A 20834-nucleotide genomic window follows, 5' to 3' on the forward strand; every position below is an offset into this window, starting at 1 on the left:
GGGATTACGGATCAGGACAGCTGAACGCTTCAAGGTCTCTCCAAGCAAGCCGTAACCTAGACTTAACAGCTCCAACTGCCGACACCGGGGACTCATTTGTTTCAAACACTCTTACAGCAGACATTGGCAGGACCTCGTAGAGTTGGATTTACAGGACTCCTCACCTGTTTTCATTGCATCCAAGCTAGATAACTTACTGGAGTATCCTTCTCAGTTCATGGGCTCAGTAAATCAACCGCATATGCGCCTTACGCTGCTATTTACTGAACTGCAATAGCTTGCTTCTGCTGAGGTATCATTTAGAGCTGCACCCTTTTGAATGGAGGTTTCAGAGGCACTCAAAGATCACAGGAGCTCAGAGCTCCGATCCAACGTTCAGCTCCTGAACAGCAGCAGGACTCGGCGCTTGGCTCCTTTGGGTCTACAGCAGCTTATGGCACTCTAGCCGAAGCGTCATGCTCCAGCCTTACCTCGTAAACAAAATAAAATACAGGCTAATAAATAAAGCCTCTTTTCCCTCCTTCTTTCAAGCCTGGCAGCAAGATCCTTCAATCCACCAGAAAAGGATTGGTTGGATGGTCACACCCAGAGGGCAGTGGTCAATGAAGGCCACGAACATCAGAGGGCTGGAGCACCTCTGCTGTGAGGAAAGGCTGAGAGAGCTGGGGCTGTTCAGCCTGGAGAAGAGGAGGCTCCGGGGAGACCTTAGAGCGGCCTCCCAGTGCCTGAAGGGGGCTACAGGAAAGACGGGGAGAAACTCTTCAGCAGGGCATGCTGTGACAAGACAAGGGATAATGGTTTTTAACTGAAAGAGGGTAGATTCAGACTACATAGAAGAATTTTTTTTTTTTTCTCTTTTCACAATGAGGATGGTGAAGCACTGTCCCAGGTTGCCCAGAGAGGCGGTGGATGCCCCATCCCTGGAAACGTTCCAGGCCAGGTTGGCCGGGGCTCTGAGCAACCTGATCTGGTTGGAGATGTCCCTGCTCCTGGCAGGGGGTTGGACTGGGTGGGCTTTGAAGGACCCTTCCAATCCAAACCATTCTATGATGGTCCATCTACCTCCAAGTCCTCATCTACCTCCAGTCCTTCCCATGGGGATCCTTCCTGAGTGCATTCTTTCAGGCTCCTCTGCTCCTGAGACACTCTAAATCATCTGACAAGAAATCTTCCTCCTGAGCTGACTCCCAGCAACTCTTCTTTAATGGACGCGCACCTCCAGTTACAGGGCCTTGGCAGGGAAGCATAGTTTGAGCTAATCATTGTACTGGTACACAATGCAAGCCTGCACTACACAGCGGAAACAAGTTCCAGATGTTTTACTGGCCCTTACAGAAACCACCTGAAGTATTCTCCTTTTCCTTCACTTTGCTGTTGCGCTGCATTACTCTACGGCATCCTCAAACATGGGTTAAAAAAGCATTTGCTTTCCTACCACTTTATATCTTTTTTTTTTCTACTTTGAATGAATAGTAATCAATACCTCCTTTGCTCTGCTTTCCAGAGTTTGCTTCCCTGGGGGAGGAACCACCACACGCAGACAAGAACGGAGCCAGGGACAGAGCTGCCCCCCTGCACACTCAGCCCAGCAGTGGGTCAGAGAGAAGCATGAGTTCACGTTGACAAACAGATCTGATCAAGGGTTTTTGCTGGACGAACAGTCTCCAGGGTTTTTGGTCTTGCAATGAGTGAAGAAAAAGCATTTAGGCTGCAATTACAGGACCATTGTTCCCATTAACAAGGCAGTAACATTTACCTCCCTCTCCATCCACTTCATCTATTATCACTAGGAAGAAGGAGGAGCAGGAAGAGGAAAAAGTGCATATTGTCTTCTCCCCATGGCATTCAATCACATGCACAGCAAGATGCTTCAGAAACCCAACACAATTACAATACAGAGGCACATCACTCCGCAAAATCCTTTGGCAAGACCAGTCCCAATCACCACGTGACAGCCAATTAGTTGTTTTGATGGCATTTTTATGTAAATAAAATGGGTTCTGTGAAAGGAACAGCTCATACGTCTGTTTACTAATGCTGTAGCACTTACATCTCAAACACACACGCTCAAAATTCACACTGATGCTTTAAACAGTGTCCTGTAATGTGTAATTAAAAATGCAACTGACTGCACAGCTGGTTCCACTCTTTTAACTGAATCTCTTTCTAAATTATTACTTGCACGCAACCCTGGGTATACATCTTTGCTCGGAACTAAAATTAATTCTCATTACTCTTCAGCCAGGATCGAGCCTGCAGATTGTCGGTGCTTTTCCCTGCCACAGCTTGCTTGTGTCTGACTGCTCGCAAACTCCTTTCCCCTTAAAAATGAAGAGGAAGTTCCCAGTGAACAGGTCTATTACTTTTTGAGCTGTACCACAAATCCCATTACCTCTGCACGACATTTTTAAGGATGCTTAGGGGAACGCTGGACCTCTCACCTTTCTGCTTGAGCTCACCAGCTCCGCCAGCGCACAAAGGGAAAGCGTCAGGAAGTTGTCTCCAGGTCAAGGATGGTTTGATAACCCAAGAGGAACAGGTAGCTGGCAACAGGCAAGGAGGAAGAGATGCCAAAGGGTTTTATCCCTCGGGCGCCACTATGCAGGTGAGACTTGAACAAGTAGGGTCAGCTCTGCAGCACCTCAGCTGGTGCTCGACTGAGTAAAGATAGTGTTGTTTTTTAAACTGAAAGCTAAAGCCAGCAATAAAATGAGAACAAGATGCTATCAGACAGCTCAATCTCCTGTCAGCTTCTTGCATTAACAAGGCAGAGTCAAGGCCAACTTATTTGATCCTCTGCTCGAATTATCCTCTCACCTGGACATGACCACTACCCTAACCGCCACAGCCAGATTTAGTCAGTCCCAGGGTGTCTTTAAGTAGACAGTCAAGCAAACAAGAACCTCTATTTCTTCATTTTCAGCAGAGCAAACTGCTTCTAAGGTGTTATTAGACTGTGGAAGAAATAGATCCCAGGAGAAGATAGCAATAAAGAAAAGTCTGCTGCTTTACTTCCAAGCTATCCAAACCGCAGCACGCAGACATCCAAGTGCGGCACCAACATCTCTAAGTTACATAAAGAGCAATTTCACTCTGCTACACGTCAGAGCGAAAGGCGGTTGGCGCGTACGGCAAAGGAAATCTGTTCTCCACCCTTCAGCGTAGATGTTCACCACCCTGAACAGCAAGATCCTAAGAGCATGGATGATGATGCGTAATCGAGCACAGCACCTCAAACACCGACCATGAGTTTGACATCCAGTAACCGTCCCTGTCACATCTGAACGCGTTGCAACGCGAACCCCCAGCGCTGAGGGGCAGAGGAACAGAAGGTTGAGTTCAGCGAAGGGATTGCCTTTGGAACTTTGATCCGATGTGACAGGAAATGCCTGCAGAGTGCTCAGGAACAGACGAACAACTAGCAAAAATAGCGCGGGATTCAGCATTTCTTCCCCACAAACAAATCTTGTTCGTGTAAACCCTAAGGGATGAGCGCGGCAGCTTGACAAGATAAGATGATGAAAGTGCGCGGATGCAAAACAGACTGTCATAAACCAGAGGGAGAAACATTTGATATTTTGTGTACTTTTTTGGTACAGCTTTTTTTTTCTTGAATCATGAAAAGCAGACATGGTGTTTGTGGAAAGGGGAGAAGAAAACAAGTGTTCACAACAGGCTTCATAGTTTTATGCATCAAAACTAACTGCCAAAATACTACCTTCCAATTGTCTGTTTTCAAGCAAAACCGCGCTCTGTTGCCTGGGAAACCAGGACACTTGTACACTGCTGATGACAGGGACCCCAGGTATTTGATCACCTTCTGTCTTTACCTTTCCCTGCGAAACACAAAACAAGACAGGGAACTGCATGTGTTCAGCCCACATTGTGTTTGTATAAAGCTTTAAATGCTTTTTTTTTACCCCACAGTGCCAAGGCTTTCTGGAAATGCCTGATAGGATGTGTCAGGTACGTCACTCAGCAGTGAAGGAATCAGATTTTGACTTGGCTTTGGAAAAAACCAGCAGCTTTACTTTCAGATGACGCAGATGAAATGAAAGCATTGCTAAAAGCTGGAATACCATTATGTGCCCACGGTGATATGATGGGATACCAACTAACCTGCAGTTATCTGCATCAAAAAGTCAATGTGAGCTGCTACTCCTAGGGCCAGAGCTGCCTTTACTGTACTGCTCCACACCAGTGGGATTGACAGTGCGGTTAACTGGGTGTCTGATTAGCATAAGAAGAGGTAGGATGCTGCGTGGCTCCACTTACGCAGGCAAAACTAGATCAGAGCATCCTCAACATTTTACCAACATGTATGGCGACAGCACAAACATCCAGAACAGCCCTGGACAGCTGTAGGAAGGAGCTAGGGTTTGAAAGGGGAGCGAAGGGAGGGTATTTGATGGGGGTGGAAACACATGCTGGGGATGCAGGTAACAGTCACAAGAATCTCCTTCCTCTAGGAATCTTGAAATGAGGCTGGAAAGGAAAAGTCAAGTGAGTTCCCCCTGAAATGGGGTAACTTCTGGGGCTCTCATACAGTCATAAAGCAGCAGCAAGGAAATGTGATTACCACCTATAATTTCCAGGCGTCCCAGTATATAAAAAGAGGTGCTATTTTATCTGTAAATATTAAAGTAAGATCCCTTTAAAAAAATAAATGAAGAAAACATCTCTCATTCATTGTCATTACGTATAAAGCACTGCAATGCTACTAAACAACAAAAGCTCAGAAGAGAATACTTCAAATTCTTTGTTTAACTTACACCCAATGCAGGTAATAATTAAAAGACTCTAGGTTAAAAAAAGCCATTGAACAATATACACTTATAGTCTAAAGCGCTCACCTTCCCATCATAGCGCTTCACTATAAACTGATCCAGGCCCAGGTCTGAAAGAGAAAAAGAGAAAAGATACTTAGAAAAAATGCTCTTAGAGTAGAAAAGTAAGCATTTCCTGGGTTTTCTGTTGGAATGGGGATTAGAAAATAAAATGCACTGTCTGAATAACAGCAGTAGAAAGCACAAGGACAGAGAAAGGAAATTTTTTTAGCTTCATGCATTTTGGACTTCGTGTTTTGATCATGAAAGACAACAAACTCAAGCCATCAGAGAAAACCTCCTTCTAACAGGGACAACAGGAGCACAGCTCCCAGTACCTCTAAAGAGTCTGAAAAACCCATCCCAAAGCAGGGGATTTTCCATTTCACCCGTGATGCCTCAATGTAACTGCATGTTCATAAAGCTCTTACTGTTTTTACTTTTAATAACACCTTTTGAATGGCTCACAAATGGGAAAACAAAGAATTCTTTGCATAATTAATTGGGATATCCCCAGATAAATCCAAACCTTGTTCATATTTTATTATAAAATTGCTCCTAAAAAAGACTTTAAAGGAAAAGCTGTAGCTGCATTTGTAAGGCAGCGAGTGCTTTAGGTAGAAGGGCATTTTGGAGAAAGGCAGGGAGACAGTTTACTTACACAAGTAAATTCAATCTTTCCTATCATCACAAAATGGTTTTTCTACCTTGAAGAGAAGAATGAAAAAAAAATCGCAGCATTTACAGAGTTAAGGCACAGCGCTCTCAATCGAATCCACAACGCCCGTCAGGCTATACGTACACTGATGAATGCACATATAAGCAAGATGACAAAAATATTCAGGAAGATTAATTATCTGAGCTTTGCAACCCAAAGTCAGGAAGATGCACCCTGAGAGGAGATAAAGCAGAACTCAAATCGAGCACTTAGAGTAATTCTGGAGAGCATGGGCTGATTTTTCATTCTCTGAAGAATAAAACCCCCCAGAAGAGCTATGTCCCATGCATTTTCTGCCAATGTTTACAATAATTATCACATCCTCATTTCAATTTAAATTAGAGGAAAGATGGAAAAAACTAAATAAAACCTCCCCCATGTGTGCTGCATCATCTGCTTGGGAGGGAGGATAATGAAACCCTTCCCATCTACTGGAAAGGTTCATAACGCTTACGGTGCAGAAAATTGAGTTATTCATCACGCCGAGGCGACCTCCTTGACCCTTCTGAAGCAAAGCAGCTAAAATTCCTCCATCACCAATTTCAAAGGTTGAGGAGGTTGTCAGAGAGCTTTCTGGATTTGTGAATATTCAAGTCAGAAAGCATCTTATTAATATTTTGTGTGCCTGCCAATAGAGTGAATACTGCATATTCATACACGTTTTCAGACTTTAATCTCAGAATCACAGAATGGTTTGAGTTGGAAAGGACCTTCAAAGCCCATCCAGTCCAACCCCCCTGCCAGGAGCAGGGACATCTCCAACCAGATCAGGTTGCTCAGAGCCCCAGCCAACCTGGCCTGGAATGTTCTTCTGAATCTTCTTCTGAATAATTTAATCCTCCTCAAAGTTGTGGGTATAAACACAGTACAGTTAGTATCGTCACATTTGGAGGCAGGATTCATGTAACAAATGTGCTTATTTTACCAGAGACACGTTATCTGGTCGGAGCTCACCCCTGACCATCCAGCTGGATGCTGACCACTAAGCTGAGCTCAGCGTATGTCCGTGTGTCCCGGTGACACCACTTCTCAAGCACACCTCCTGTTCCCACGTCAGGAAATAGCGCTGCAGACGCATATCCCTGGCAGCCCAACGGTACACACGTGCTCTTGGAAAGCGAAAGAAGGACACAGGCTAAAAGTAGCAAGTAAAAATATGTCTTAATGGTACCCTCCTCCAAAACTGGACACTACTGTTGGGAAAGCAAAGAGGTTGCAAAGGAGACCCAAAGTGAATGAAGAACAGCAAGAAAAGATGAACTAACAACTATTTTATTTTATATATATACAAAATAAATATCATACTTCTAAATATAGCTAATGTTCATATAATGTATAATAAATAATACATACCGGTCTGTACATACATACAGAAAAGTTATTAGAAACAGCCAAATGACACCTAAAAAGGCAGAATACCAGTACCTATACTAAAGGAAGAGAGTAGTATTATAAACTTTGTGCTCTCCAGAGATCTAACAAGAGGTGGGCAAAAGGGGAGGGCAAAAAAAGGCCCCACACCAGTTAACAAAAATAAATTACAATAATGGAGTCAGCCAAAGAAAGACACTAGTGAAATCAGGGGTTTTGACTACAGGATAGCCTGCCTCCAGACTAGGGTTTGGTCCAGCCTCATTCATCTAAGCGTGGAAATGTCTGTTTCCATATGCTTTCCTCGATTGCTGAATCGGCACGCCCTGAAAGATAACATTCCCTATTGCAAGCGCAAGCACACTGGCTCACATCAGTGTTTTCTGCTCCCCCTTTCTCCCAGCCGCACGCAATCGTATCCCAGCCGCTCTGCTGCGCGCTCACGTCCCTCTATAAAACTCCCCTCACAATAGCTCCCCACAGGAGAAGCTAATTCTACACCTGAAAAAGGGCGTTCACATGTTCAAAGCATACAGTTTTACTTGATACATTTTTCAGTTTCCAATACAGTTTCTTTTCTTTTTTTTTATGGACTTAGCTACATGTTTTTTCACAAGCCTTCAAAAGTTGACAAAAGGAAACCAACAAGCAAGAGGTTCCCTGATGCCTGCATTCTTTCTTTACACTACATAAAAAGACCCCAAAGGCTTTTCCTCCGAGACTTCGCAATAGGAATTCAGCGTTTCCGTAGGCTGGAGAGCTAATGGAAAAAAACTACGCGAACAGGGACAATCTCATCTGAACAAAGAAAAATGTCAGTTATTACACCTCAGTTATTCAAAAGGCAGCGTGGTAAGTTAAAGCTACCGCAGGATGGTCTGTAAGCGATGCGCTCATAAAACAAATATCCCCGGCTGGGCTATTGCTGACAAACTGCAGAAGCACGAGCTAATGAGCACGTTTAACTATAAAAAGGAGCTTTTCCATCATTCACTGAAAAGCAGGGGCTGAAGTACTGTTCTCCCAGAAATGGATGAAAAGATTTCCTCTGAGAGAGACAGCAATGAAATCCAGAAATTGTTTAAGGAGGATACCTGGCTGCTTCACAAAGGCTCCCTGGGACCCAAAGGCAGCACAACGTGCACCACGGCTACTCCACCTGGAGTAGGTGGGCTTCGGTGCCTGCTTCTGCTGGAACAAACCCAGAGCTTTTGCTGTGACCTGTCCCAGAGTACACCTTTTATTTACAGGAAACACTGTGAGACACCTCAGCTTTCACTGCCTGTCTGGATTATTGAAGCCCCAACCAAGGGTTCTCCACCAGCCTCTCAGCTTCAGCGGCATCAATGAGGACCTGCAACGATTTCCAGACTTGCTTGCCATAGCTAGTTTACTTTTAATCTTTAAGTATCACTACATATTACTCCTACAAATTTTGATACCACCTAAAGTACCATCAGGGGACCAAAAGAAGCAGCAGCACTGCTGAGGAGCAGCTAAGCAAGTGGCATCACTGTGTTATTTCAGATAAGACTGACACCACTCACTCACCAGTACTAAGAATAAAAGCCCTCAATGTTATTCATGTGATGGTACTTTCAGAGCACTCAAAAATGGAAATGTTTCAAAATTAATCAAGATGTCTTACACTCACTGCCTGCCACAACAGGGAAAAGAAAGTGTTCAACAGGAGAACCAGTTTCTCTGCGTTTACTTTTTTCTCTTTGGCTGAGGAGGATGATTTAATAGAGAAGAAATGATTTATGGAAAGGAAAAAAAAGAAAAAACACAGAATAACCTGCAGTTACTCTTGGTCAGCTCTAATAAAAATCTCAAGTCAAATGCTTATTGTATTTCTACTGATTAACCAAAACATACATGCCACATATTCACTCAAAGCTCGCTAATGACCACACTTGATAAATATCTGAACAATTACTAAGCCCTTCATGTTATCCTGTAAAAAAGTAAAAGCCATGGGCAGCAGATGATAGATTGCAGTTTTAAAAAATATTTAACAACTGGGCTTGCAGAAGAACGATTACATTATGCCAAGAACACAGTTGAGATTAGATTAGAAACCATCATGATTTCCTCTGGGATGTCAACAGTCTTCCACTGATAGAAAAACCTTTTCAACTCCTTCCAGTCTTTATATCCTTACCAGATTTTTCACATTATTTGGGTGAGATTTACTCACTATCTGCTTTCCCTTTCCCGCTGCTTGATATATAACACGAACTCTTTCAAGTAGACGAGCGAGAGGGCTAATTACCGAGACCTGGGAGCTTGCATACAACATGCTGCGTTACGTAAGGAGAAAATGCTGGACAAAGTTTTCCCCTCCAGAGCTGTAACCCAGCTTCTGATTTTTATACGAGTATTCTCCCCTGAATTTAAAATGTAATCTGCAGGCAAGCAGTGAGCTGCCTGAGATTTCTCAGGGGACAACGCTCTCAGGTTTGTGTTAAAGTCCAGAATGATTTTACCCAAGAAACTACTTCGCTGTCATCTATCTCCCCTTCTTCCAACGGAGAAGTCAGCCTCTCTACGATGTGCATTTGTAAGGTAACGGATCACCTCTACCACCCCGTCATCTATGCCAGAAGCCCTAATTATGTGTTTCTTCTGATGACTACTGCACAAGCACGTGTGTAAATGCACCTCTCGCTCATTCCTCCTTGGCAAGCTTCCTGGGATCTCCTATCAGGCATGACAGGCTCAAAGATGATCCCTGTCTAGGAATGATATTTCTTCAGAGACCTCCCCCACATCTGTTGACCCTCCTGGTTCAGAGAGATAACCACCAAGTTACCTCCCCTTCTCACTCACACCCTTTCCCTGAAGACCTCTCCAGCAGATGTATTTGGGGAGGAACACGAGAATAGGTCTCCATCAAAAATGAGAAGGCAAGTTCAGCATTTCTAAGTTCCTCCTGGGTATTAGATATCCCAGTTTAACACTTTGCGCAAGTTTAGGGATCTGTACAAGGGAGTCCTCCCCTCCAACCAGACCAGGTGAGCGCTCGTCACAACTCATGACTGGTGGTTCTACAGAAGATGAGATCCTTATTTTACAAACTTAACTGTAAATAGCAAATAATCACTTGAGCACTGCAACGATCCAGAACCCAGCTGGTGCTTAGCTGCTCATGAAGTCCAGACATAAAAAAAACCCCAAGCTAAGTGGTCTGGTCAAGCCATCAGACATCAGGTCCGTCCCTCACAGCTCCTCTCAGCACTACAGAGAACGTGGCAGCAACAACCCTGCAAGTACTAGGCATGGTCACAACTCCTGTCAAGTGTCATTGCTTCGTACATGGCTTTCAGCCAAAAGCCCATGCTGTCTTCCAAGAGCTGCCACATCTAAAATGGTTTTTTTGCAAGCCCTGACCCTTCCCCTTGGAGACAAGAGGCAGCATTTTCAGCTGGTACCGGGCTGGGGTGCCGAGCAAGCATCAGGTACGAAGCAATCATATCCCTGCTCATCCAGACTCGGAGATGAGCAACCTCTTGGGTACCAGAGGAGGTGGGAGGGAAAAAAAAACAACACAAGACTGCAGAGAGTAGATATCACTGCCCACGCTTCTGTTGGCGCTTGGACCTTCCAGATAGCAGACAAAGAATTATTTTTTTTTAAAGCAGCTTCCAAGTATAATGCCATTCTTTAACTTACTCTGACAGACACTTCCAAGCTCAGCAAGAGCGTGTCACATCTTAAGCACAGCCTGCCTACTTGGGAAAGCTACAGCGGAAAGTTTTACTGAACTATTAAGAGAAAGCAATCTACAGGAGCTAATGAATTGGCATTCATTTTCCCCAAGCCAGCAAAACACAGTCTAGAATGCAGTCGATGCTTTATGGACAATAAATCAAGCTTTCCCCCCATGTCACCCATAAAAATCAATCAGGCATACGATACCTCGCAGTAGATTAGCAGTTTAAAAATAAATACAGCAGGGACTTAGATACCTCATTACTCCGTATCACTTATATTCCACAGTATTTTCTCTCCACAAAATAGCAGACACTGAAATGACAACCAGCATCTTGAGCATGCAGAGCATCCCCTGCCCTGCTCGTGTCTTGGACCGCTTACGCAGGACCGTGTTCTTTCACAGGACTGGAAGGCGATTGCTTTGCCGCACAAACCAATCAAATAGCCCTCATGGAAAACCTCGGGGTTTTCCTGCAGAAGGTAGCCCAAAATTCAGCTGAAGCATTCATCTACCTAGCGAGTACGATTACAGCAGGCCACGTCACCACCTGAAGGGGATGTCCAAGGAGCACTTCAGGCTCCATCACCACCCAAAGGAGCACCCTGGGGTGAAGGTGGGATGCTCCAGCCCGGGCAGAGGGCACACCCGAGCTGTGACTAAGGGAGAAAGCAGCCCTGGCACTTCCCAGCTAATCTACAATCTAGATGATCCTGTGAGGCAGAGGTACCGAATTGATGCAAAGTACAGAAACAAACCGGCCAGCAGGCAGCACTGTTTAACTTCTGCTATCAAAATCAGACCTATCTTTTTTTTACTATCAGCTTTTAAAACACTTGGGAACAAGGTTACGGCCGGTTTGACTTTACTATAGCATTAACTGTTTTACTCTTTTACTGTTCACTATGTATAAAAAAAACCATTTACCATGATTGTTATGATGTACAGAGCTCGTAAGGAATGACGTAGCAGCAGCTTCGCCTAGAAGCAACTCCATGACTGTAACAGTCAACAAGATTTTCAAACCAACAAGATTCAAGATGTCCATGCTCCTGCTTTGCCTGATGGGCAGCCAAAGCTCAACTTCCATCTCGTTCCACTTTCCAAGAGCACCTGTAAGTATTGCTAAGGCAATTTTCTTCCCTTAGAAGCTGCTTTGTGTCACTGACTGGCAGCATTTGCAGGCACTTAAAGGCAGGACAGGCTTCACGGGGCCATTTAAGCAGCTCACCTAGCCAGGATAATAATAGTTACAACGGAAAGTTAATGGCTAAGGCTGACAAATTATTTCCCATTAATCACCTTTGCTTGTCTCCAAAGCAGGTGTTTTCTGAGCACTCTTCCACCTATTTCCCACGCACACTTTAAAATGCACCAAGCACATGCATTACATGGAGGAAGGAAAAGAAAATCAGATTTCTCAAACATGGAATATATTGTATTTTTAGCTGGATGACCAAAAGAAAATATTTGCATGGGAAGACTCAATCAGGGGCTACTGGCTTTCAAAGCACCAATTCAAGCTTCAAGTAGATAACACAGTAACACACACTTCCAGCATCTGTGAACATTATCTTCTGTTTATCGCTCAACCTGTTTCTTTACTGAAGATGAAATTGTTATTCATATGAAAGCTACAGCCATTTTCAGGACCTGATGAAAACCTAAATATCAATTCAACATCATGTTTTAATACTAATGCCAGGATTATGTTCTCTTCCATCCTGCACACACTTCACGTTGTTGTTTTCCAAGCACAAATGTACATGCTATTTATTTAGCAGCTGTCACATAAGACACCAAACCAGCTTCACAGTTTGTAAATAAACTCCATTCTCAGAAAGTTATCAGTTTTGGGCTAAGGTTCTTCATTAACACCTGCAAAGAGAAGTTTTAAATTGGCAAAAGCCTGTTCCATTCTTTGAGATAAACTGTGGGAGACCAAGAAACAGGATTTCCCACATGTCACTCAAAATACACACCTCCTCCAGAACGTAAGACAGGGAAAATCCTCCTGCCACCCCCCAAAAACCAACCTCTTACCAAAATGCTCAGGACACAGCTTTCCAGATCAGAAAAAACAGCATCTGCTCTCCTGCCTGTTGCCTGCCAAACCCCCACAGGTACCAGAGCTGATGCGCTTCCCTGCAGTCCGCAGGGAATTTGAAGGCAGCAGAGATGAGTCCCACCCTGGCCAGCTCAGTCAGACACGTGGGGCTGCCTAGACCTCTTTATCCATAAGGTTTTCCTTGCCAAAGCAACCTCCTTGTATAGGTTTACAAACAGTTCTTAAAATGTTTCCATTGAAGGTAATCTTTCACTACTAAATATGCACACAAGTCATCTCACCTACTCTTCAAGGGCTCGTACCAATGAGATCCACTATGCTGCAATAGCACTTCAGGCAACAAGGAAGAGATTAAGCTAATTTTGGGTTTGGAGCATGGAGATGGAATAGGTTGCTTCAGGAGGAGTTTTCTAGCCCTACCAATCCTGGGTTCAAAGCTCCCAGGCAGAGAGCAGAACTGTTTGATAAGATATATAAAGATCAGGTAAGGAGAGACTGGAGAGTTTATTCCCCTTGGCTGTGTTAGTTTCTTTCATTACTACACACACATCACTTACTTTCCGGTTGTTTTTCATTAGGTGTTATCGACCTCACGAAATCCTGCGGCGTCATAAAAACCTCCGATTCACCATGCTCGTTTATCACTTTCAAAGTGGCGAAGTATCTGAAGATTTTGTCCGGCGTGGAGTAGGCTCTGATCCTGTTCTCGTATTCCATCACCTGAAAACGAGGATTAAGCAGCATTAGATGTACACGGTTCCTCCCCCAACACCTATATTAGCATCTCTGAAGGTTTTGCCACATGACATCGTGAAAGAAATAACATCGAAAGGGTCAAAATCCCTCCTTATCCTCAGCCTTTGAACTACCAGAAAAATTGCAAGTGTCAGCTCCTGATGCCCCAGGATTAAGAACGAACGATGGAAGTCTTTACTGCTGATAAGTTTTGACTCTTCATGATGGCAGAGAAAAAACAAACCAATAAAATACTGAAGGTTCTTTTAAAGCTGAACATATAAAAGCACCAGTATTCACATCTGTGAATCTACAGCAGCTCAACGTGTTCACCGCAGTGTTGAAGGGTTTGATTTACGATTAATAAATGAAGGAAAAGAAAAGTCTTGGAGAGCTGGGAAAGACCTTTACTTTCAAATCAAGTCTTGGAAAAAAAAACTACTCGGAGCCACAGCTGGTCGCTCAGTCACCCAAACTCATTTTTTCCTCTTTTGTATCACATTGGCAAAACTCCGCAAAAGCATTCTTTACTCAGTCCACTTCTCCCCACCAATCTGCTGTTTGCCAGTAGTGATTATTTTGTACCTAGAACTGTTTTCCTCAACACACAGCTAGAATTAATCAGAGAGAACAGAAAGCTTTTATAAACAAAAAAATCCCAACATAAGGCCACAAGGGAGGAAAAAGGCACAAAGACCTATGCTTCATCACGTATTAGAGCACAGAACTTGGCTTCTTGGTTCAGCATTTTATTCCTGCATTATATGCCATGTTTAACAGTCCGTGATGTACTTGAAACCTTCAGTACTTCTGGCCAAGAGCCACAGGAGGAAAAAAAGTATAAATAAATAGAAACCAACTAGTGATCTGCTGCAAGAGAAGAGTGAAGATCAAGGGCAGTGCCAAGGCAGCCGTAGATCATTTATGGCTTTGGTCCTGTTTCAGCCTTGTCCTTTAACTTGAACTACTCCTCCACCCTGATGTTTATCAGAAAGAAAACACCCTCTCCAGTTTTTCATATTTCCAGGATAAAACAACCCAAAGGCTTTTCATCTCCCAACGCAGGCTCAGGTAGAGCAACTAGGGGAAAGCCTTTCTCCTCCGCGCTTCTTCCAGCTCAGCTCTGGCAAACGCAGCCAGAGGTGACATAATCTATGACAACACCTAAAGCATCCTCCCCGCTGCTTTCAGCATCACCACAGCTTTTCTTAGCTCAGATGTGTCCTTGTCTTTGCATCAACCAATACAGCCAGCTCCCTCTTTCCTGCAGCCACCTGCAAGGAAGAAAATTTTTGCCCCTAGTCCCTTTTCCTACTGGCCTCTGCACCTATAGTCGACAAACCTAATTCCACTTGTATTGCTTCCTCCACAAGTTCCTCCAAAGGTAAGGGCACGGACTGGATCGAGAGCAATGGTTTTACTGCCAAGTGACAAGTCACCATCTATCAGCCAAACCTCCATAAACGACAACGTGCTCTTCGCAGCTGCAAGGCTGTGTGCGTCTGTGCCTACAGCTCCCAGCGGGCAGGCAGGAACTAGTTACGCCAATGCGATCTTTTGACTTGCGATGGCAGGCCCGCATCTCGCTCCTTCCTGCCGCACGACCTCATCTCATGAGCAACATCCCAAACTCCATGAGCCAAAACCTCTGTGAAGTACATTTGAGCTAAGACTTAAGTACAGCACCAAGCCCAGGACTGAGACCAAGAGCGGACACCGCAGACCACAACCAGCAGCTCCCTCCACCCAAGACAGCCTTTCAGCACAGCTGCTTTCTAGCTAACACGCTGCCCAAAACTTTACATTACTTCCCATTTTCCAAGCTGGCGGAATAACTTCTTGCAATTGGGTTTGTTTGTTACCAGCTAGTTTAGTTTTACTCAACAACTCCACTGCTGCACCAGAGAAATTAGTCTTGACATTTCTACCAGTAAAACCATGTTTCATCTTATCCCATTTAACTTCACGTTCGCAATGGATCTTGCCTCTGCATCTAAGATCTTATGAAGACGCTACTGACAGGTCTGTTGCTGCCAGCTGCTTTTCTTCTCATTTGTTGGAGCATGGGCTCTGCCCTTGTTCCTCACCCGACACCTTCACAGAGACTCCTCTTTACCAGTCCAGTAACTTCACTGCCAACTCTTTCTTCATCCAGGCTTGGGGCAATCCTCAAGGCCCTTGCTTTATGGACGTTAACCAGTTTACATTTAGCTTCAACTCTGTGCACAGCAATTTTCCAAGACCCCAATGAGATCCATGCCACATGTCCAAGTCCACCACGATCATAACATGCAATATAAGTGAAGCGTCCTTTTACTTCATGGCCCTTCCCTAGATCAGTTGCCATCCCGTCTTCTATCCACGCATACTGCAGAATGAAAAGCTTCCTCAGATGGCCGCCAGCAGCTCAGGAGGATGCAATTTTGAATAAGCAGCTGTAGAGCAGCACAGCCACCACGTACAGATCTGCAAACCCAGAAAATTACAAATTTTTGATGATTGTCACCTTCTAATGCAAAGTTTGTCCCATCTGGTCAAAGAGAGCCTAGCTGACCTACCACCTCCATGAGAGCTCAACGCAGCCTCTCTGAGCCCACTGCAGTGTAAGAAATGGCTGTCACCTGTTCAGCAATTTGAGCTTCAGATCCAGAAGGGAATGTGATTATGTACAGCTACTCCAAGTTTTGAGGGAAGCTACGGTTCGTTTTAATGATTTGCATCCTTTGAGTTGCAGCAGTTAGCCATGCCACACACAAGCCCCACAATTTTCAGGACAAACACATTCCTGAAAAATTATTAGGAACAATACTCTCAAATACCTCACAATCTAGACGAAAAATATACAATCTGAAATGCTTGTTTAGTATCTCACAGGCTGTTTGCACCACAACCGAAGTCACTTTTCTCAAACTTCCCAGGAGAAGCAAGCAAACGCAGCAGTACTTCTCCCCTTTTGCCCACAGCTGAACTCACAATTACCTCATTTTTTGCTAGCATGATCTAATCAGCTGGCAAACACCACCAAACATGCCACAATCCACCCCTCTGACTTCAAGCCTAGATTGAACGCGAAGCAAGGTCAGGAAGGGAACAGCTGAGACCTTACAAATGGGAACAACTCACTTCATCAGGACTGATCTCACTACACAAATGCGGAGATAAAAAGCACGTGTGTCTGTATTTGGGTGTACGCACCACCATTTGTAAGATTTTTTTTAACATTACTTCTGAACAATCTGGACATAAAATCATCCCAGACAAATCTTTCCTCCCACGACCTCTCGCCTACAAAACACTCCAAAATACTCCCCTGGCAAAGCACGCACCCAGGCAGCTCCTTCCCCTAGTACACACCAATCCTCAGCGCACTGGAGACCAGCCAAAAATTCTCATCCTGCCCCCAGAACTGCAGCCTCATGTCATCAGGAGCTCCCAGAAAGATAGCAACCCAAAGGGAGAAGTTTCTTTTCAGCATTTTTTAATGGAGCACGTACTGGGGGAGAAAAATGAGTGAGTAATCCCTATTGCTCTGCAAGAGTGAAGCTGCTGTTGAGACAGTCAACGTTTATGCAAAGCCTCAGGTTAAAAGAAAAAAAAAAATACATAAACCCTGTGCAGTCATGAAAATAAAGCTCTAAATTAACATCTAATTTACTTTCAGAGCATCCACTGGGCTTTCTGATGGTGCAACAGAACGGGAACGCTGGCAGTCCAGCCCTACTGCACACGTCTTAGCACGGTCAATTAATTAGGATTAATTTTCTTTGTGTTGCCTACTCTAATACACACCAAAATGAGGTCTCAGCACAACTAACACTCCTCAAGCAGCATACCTGCAGGACCCTGGAAACACTGCAAGCGGTCCTAACGCTGCAACACAAACTTTTTTAGCAAATTAACACGTCAGCCCGCCCACGTCATGCATTACCGCTTCAAACTCTAAAAGCACTCAAACAATCTTCTCCTCCTCTGCCTTACGCAGTCAGGACCCGCACGCTGCACAGGCTGCGAGACAACACGTGCCCTGGAACCGTCCCCGCGCCATCCCAGCCCCAGCCAATGCCAAGTGATTCATATTTCAACTTCCTCTTCAGTGAATCACTCCCGAAAATAGCAACGTCACGCCGGATTTATTATTTCACCACTAATCATCAACTTCACTAAAAGCAACATTAGGGTAACAAACAAGCGTGAAACGTTTTTAATTAAGTTTAATTTTTTTCTCAAGGAAAACTCCACACGATTTTCAACTAATCATGGGAAGAGTTGGAAAGTGTTTCTACTGTAGGTTTTGTTGTTTGGTTTTGTTTTTTTTTTTTTTAGAAAACAGAAGAGTCAGGAATCCCCTAGGTGTTACACAACTAACGAGGGGAGCAGCACATCCTGGGAGTAGCCCCGATTCTGAGTCAGGAGGTGGGGCACACCTTCCTCTGCCGTTGGAGCTGAGAATACTCAAACATACCTCCTGAGGTGATTCACTGGGGCAACTGCTGATCAAACACCAAGCCCACAACAGAGCCGCCCAAACACGGAGCCCAGCGCTTGGGAGACAACGGGTTACACCCTGCGTTCAAGGAAGGAAAAGCAACACTGGCCTTTAGGTCACAGAAGGTACATTTGGTCTTAAGGCTGGAGAGAAAAGGGTTCATGGTGGTGAAAGATCGTGAGGTCTCCTTTAAATTGTACCCTCCTCGCTGAAATTGCTGCTCCTGAGTCAAGCGCTGTAGAGAAAGGAAGGCTGTGGACTGAGAAGGGCTCCAGGCTGCACGTTGTTCCCATCGGACCTCTCGGACACCCTCCACGCCTGGCTCGTGCCTTACTTGGAAAGCATGGCCGCATTCTCCCTGCCTAGTATGGGAAGGAAAGAGCTGGTCAACGTAGCCACGTCTCCTAACAACTGGAATATAAGTCCTCACTTGCAAACAAACCTTCCCTGGCTTCCCTAGCCAGAAGCAACCAGCCACGTAAGATAAAAATCAATCATTATGCCCACTGTATCAACAAATGTTATTTTAAAAAAAAAAAAAAAAAAAAGACACTGCATGAAGGTGGATCATTTCTTTGCTCTTTGCAGCCTGCCTCCATCTGCTGACACTGAAAAAAAATCTCACTTTTCTTGCGTGGTACTGGCAAGAGTCAAAGTTTTGCTGAAACTGTCAGAGTACCTGACACTCAGTTGCCGAGAAAATCAGCACAAGCCAAGAACCCATATTCCTGGACAACTGTGAATATCTCAACATAGCATCTTACAGCATAACCTCACCGAGCTGTCCACCAGCGTGTCACAGCAGGGAAAGTTTAGAGTCTCAAATACCATGAGGCACTGGAAGCTTCAAGTTGTGTAATCTACTTTAATCAAGAACAGAATATGATTCAGCAACTTCAAATGAAATGGCTCTTAATTTTTCAAATGAAAAGCTGTTAAGTCACTATACATGACCATCCACAATTTAACAGCTAATGAGATGCAGCCTCCAGAATATAAACTTAAAAATAATTATCAGAAGGAAATCACACAGAAAGGAATTGTGAAGAGCATGTACTCCTGTTCTCCTCTTTGATGATTTAGTATCTTTGCAGTGTCAAACACAGCCCAATAAAACCAACAACCAGATAGGTTTAAAAAATAAAATACTGCTGTCTGCCAACGCTCAGTCACAGAACTCTCCATCAGACCAAATAGCACATCTTGTAACAACAGCGGTTACGGATAGCACCAAACCAGTTGTCAGACAGTTGTGAGCACCCCAAAGCTCTCGGGACAGGGAAGGCAGGTCAGGAGTTGACAATGCAACTCATTACTCAAGCTTGCCACCTCTTGCAAACACATCCGATACAAACATTAAACAGGCATAAGCACCAAGAGAAACACGACTAACCATGGATAGGGAGTGAGGCTGTATTTCAACAGCTATGTTTATATGGAATAATTAAAACAAAAAAATTCGATTGTGCCTTTCCTACAGCCTTCTCTCTTCCACACTCATCCTCCTCTTCTTCCTACATACGCTGCCTGTTCGCCTGTGAACACACACAAACGGATGGAGTCACACAGAGACACATGCTGGAAGCCCAAGATGGTTGGTTGTAAAGCTCTTGCACCGGTTCCCAACTTTGCATGCACCATCCTAACAGCCATCAAGGCAGGTGCCTTGATTTCTCAGCAAGCCACTTCATGGATATCCAACTGGAGATGGAAAGAGAGACCTCCCTTTCAGAGAATCAGTGTACTGTGCTTTCCGTATAAACAAGTTTCAACCTCAAGAAACTCAATGCAACATGCCAAGAAAATAGACTCCCAAAACAGCAAGGACCCTTAAAAAATAAAGACAAGAGAACAGAGCAAAAGCCAGACTCTATACACACGCTGTACCACAATCTGAATGAAGCATTCTGCAGTTTTTCCTCTCTTTCTCCACTGCAGTGCAACAGGGCCAAGTCTGCTACCTTACGGTCCCTGAACCCGGAACGCTTCTTCTTCTTCCCTTGCGGCGGAGCCTCCTCATCGCCTGACGCAACGGCCTTTTCACCCTCACTGCTGTGGCTCTCCTCCTCCTCATGCTTCACCTTCTCGCTTGGCTCTGCCCTTGAATCGTGTTTTACAGAGGATGAGTCTTCTGCGTAGGCCCTGTACAAGGGAAAAGAAAACACCAGTTTAGGAAATTATTGAAAGGGGCGCTAAGGGTATAAAGATAACCCTGCAAAGCTCTCCCCAAATGAAATATTTGTTACAGTTCAGCATGGAGGATTGCAAAGCAAAAGCAAAGAAGTGATCTGTCTCCTTGGAATACTGTGATCAAATTTGCACCTCCCCATCCCAAAATCCAAACTAACAATCACAGTAAATTTTCCCCAGTCCAGGAATGCCAGAACAAATCACTCTGAATTATCATATCCTCTCCAAAAGCTACACATGCAAGGGAAGGGCATACCATACCTCCTGCAGCTCCAAATTCCACCCCTGCTGCCCCAGAAAAGATTTATGTCAAGTGACAGAAATGTGTTTTACTATCAGCACTGCTGGATTCCTAAAGAATAGCCTCTTTCTTTCAGCACAACTGATTTATTCTCTCCCTCCAGCAGGTGACAAGCTGTTTTATTTCCCGCTTCCACCAATGACTCTTCCGAACTCCAGTGTGACAGGATACGTGACAACAAAACCTGGACTTGTTTACCCTCAAGCTGGAAATACAACTCTGACAGAGCCAAGGGCTCCTGTCCCTTGCTGTCCAAACACAAGGATCTTCAGTGACCCTGTTTGTAGGCCAAGACTCGATACTCAAAACTGCTCTAAGCAGCGAGCAACTCGCAGAACTGGAACTGGCAATAGGGTGGTTAAACAAAAAGCAGGATAAATCCATACGCCAAACAATGCTACTTGACTTGTAAAGCCGTTTATAA

At 44.5% G+C, this 20834-nt stretch overlaps 1 protein-coding gene across 3 annotated transcripts in view; it reads right to left on the minus strand.

The window, feature by feature from the left end:
• Positions 1-20834, minus strand: part of MICU1 (mitochondrial calcium uptake 1) — a 95100-nt gene that overhangs the window by 50251 nt on the left and 24015 nt on the right. For all 3 annotated transcript variants that reach the window (XM_086752782.1, XM_086752780.1, XM_086752781.1), the window contains exons 4-6: positions 19881-20061; positions 13256-13418; positions 4854-4897 (exon numbers count right to left, since the gene is read on the minus strand). In XM_086752782.1, coding sequence (XP_086608908.1) covers positions 4854-4897; positions 13256-13418; positions 19881-20061 — 388 coding nt within the window. The remainder of the gene's footprint in view (positions 1-4853; positions 4898-13255; positions 13419-19880; positions 20062-20834) is intronic.

This window comes from Chlamydotis macqueenii, chromosome 7 (genome assembly GCF_036417535.1).
Source record: "Chlamydotis macqueenii isolate bChlMac1 chromosome 7, bChlMac1.mat, whole genome shotgun sequence".
Lineage (NCBI taxonomy): Eukaryota > Metazoa > Chordata > Aves > Otidiformes > Otididae > Chlamydotis > Chlamydotis macqueenii.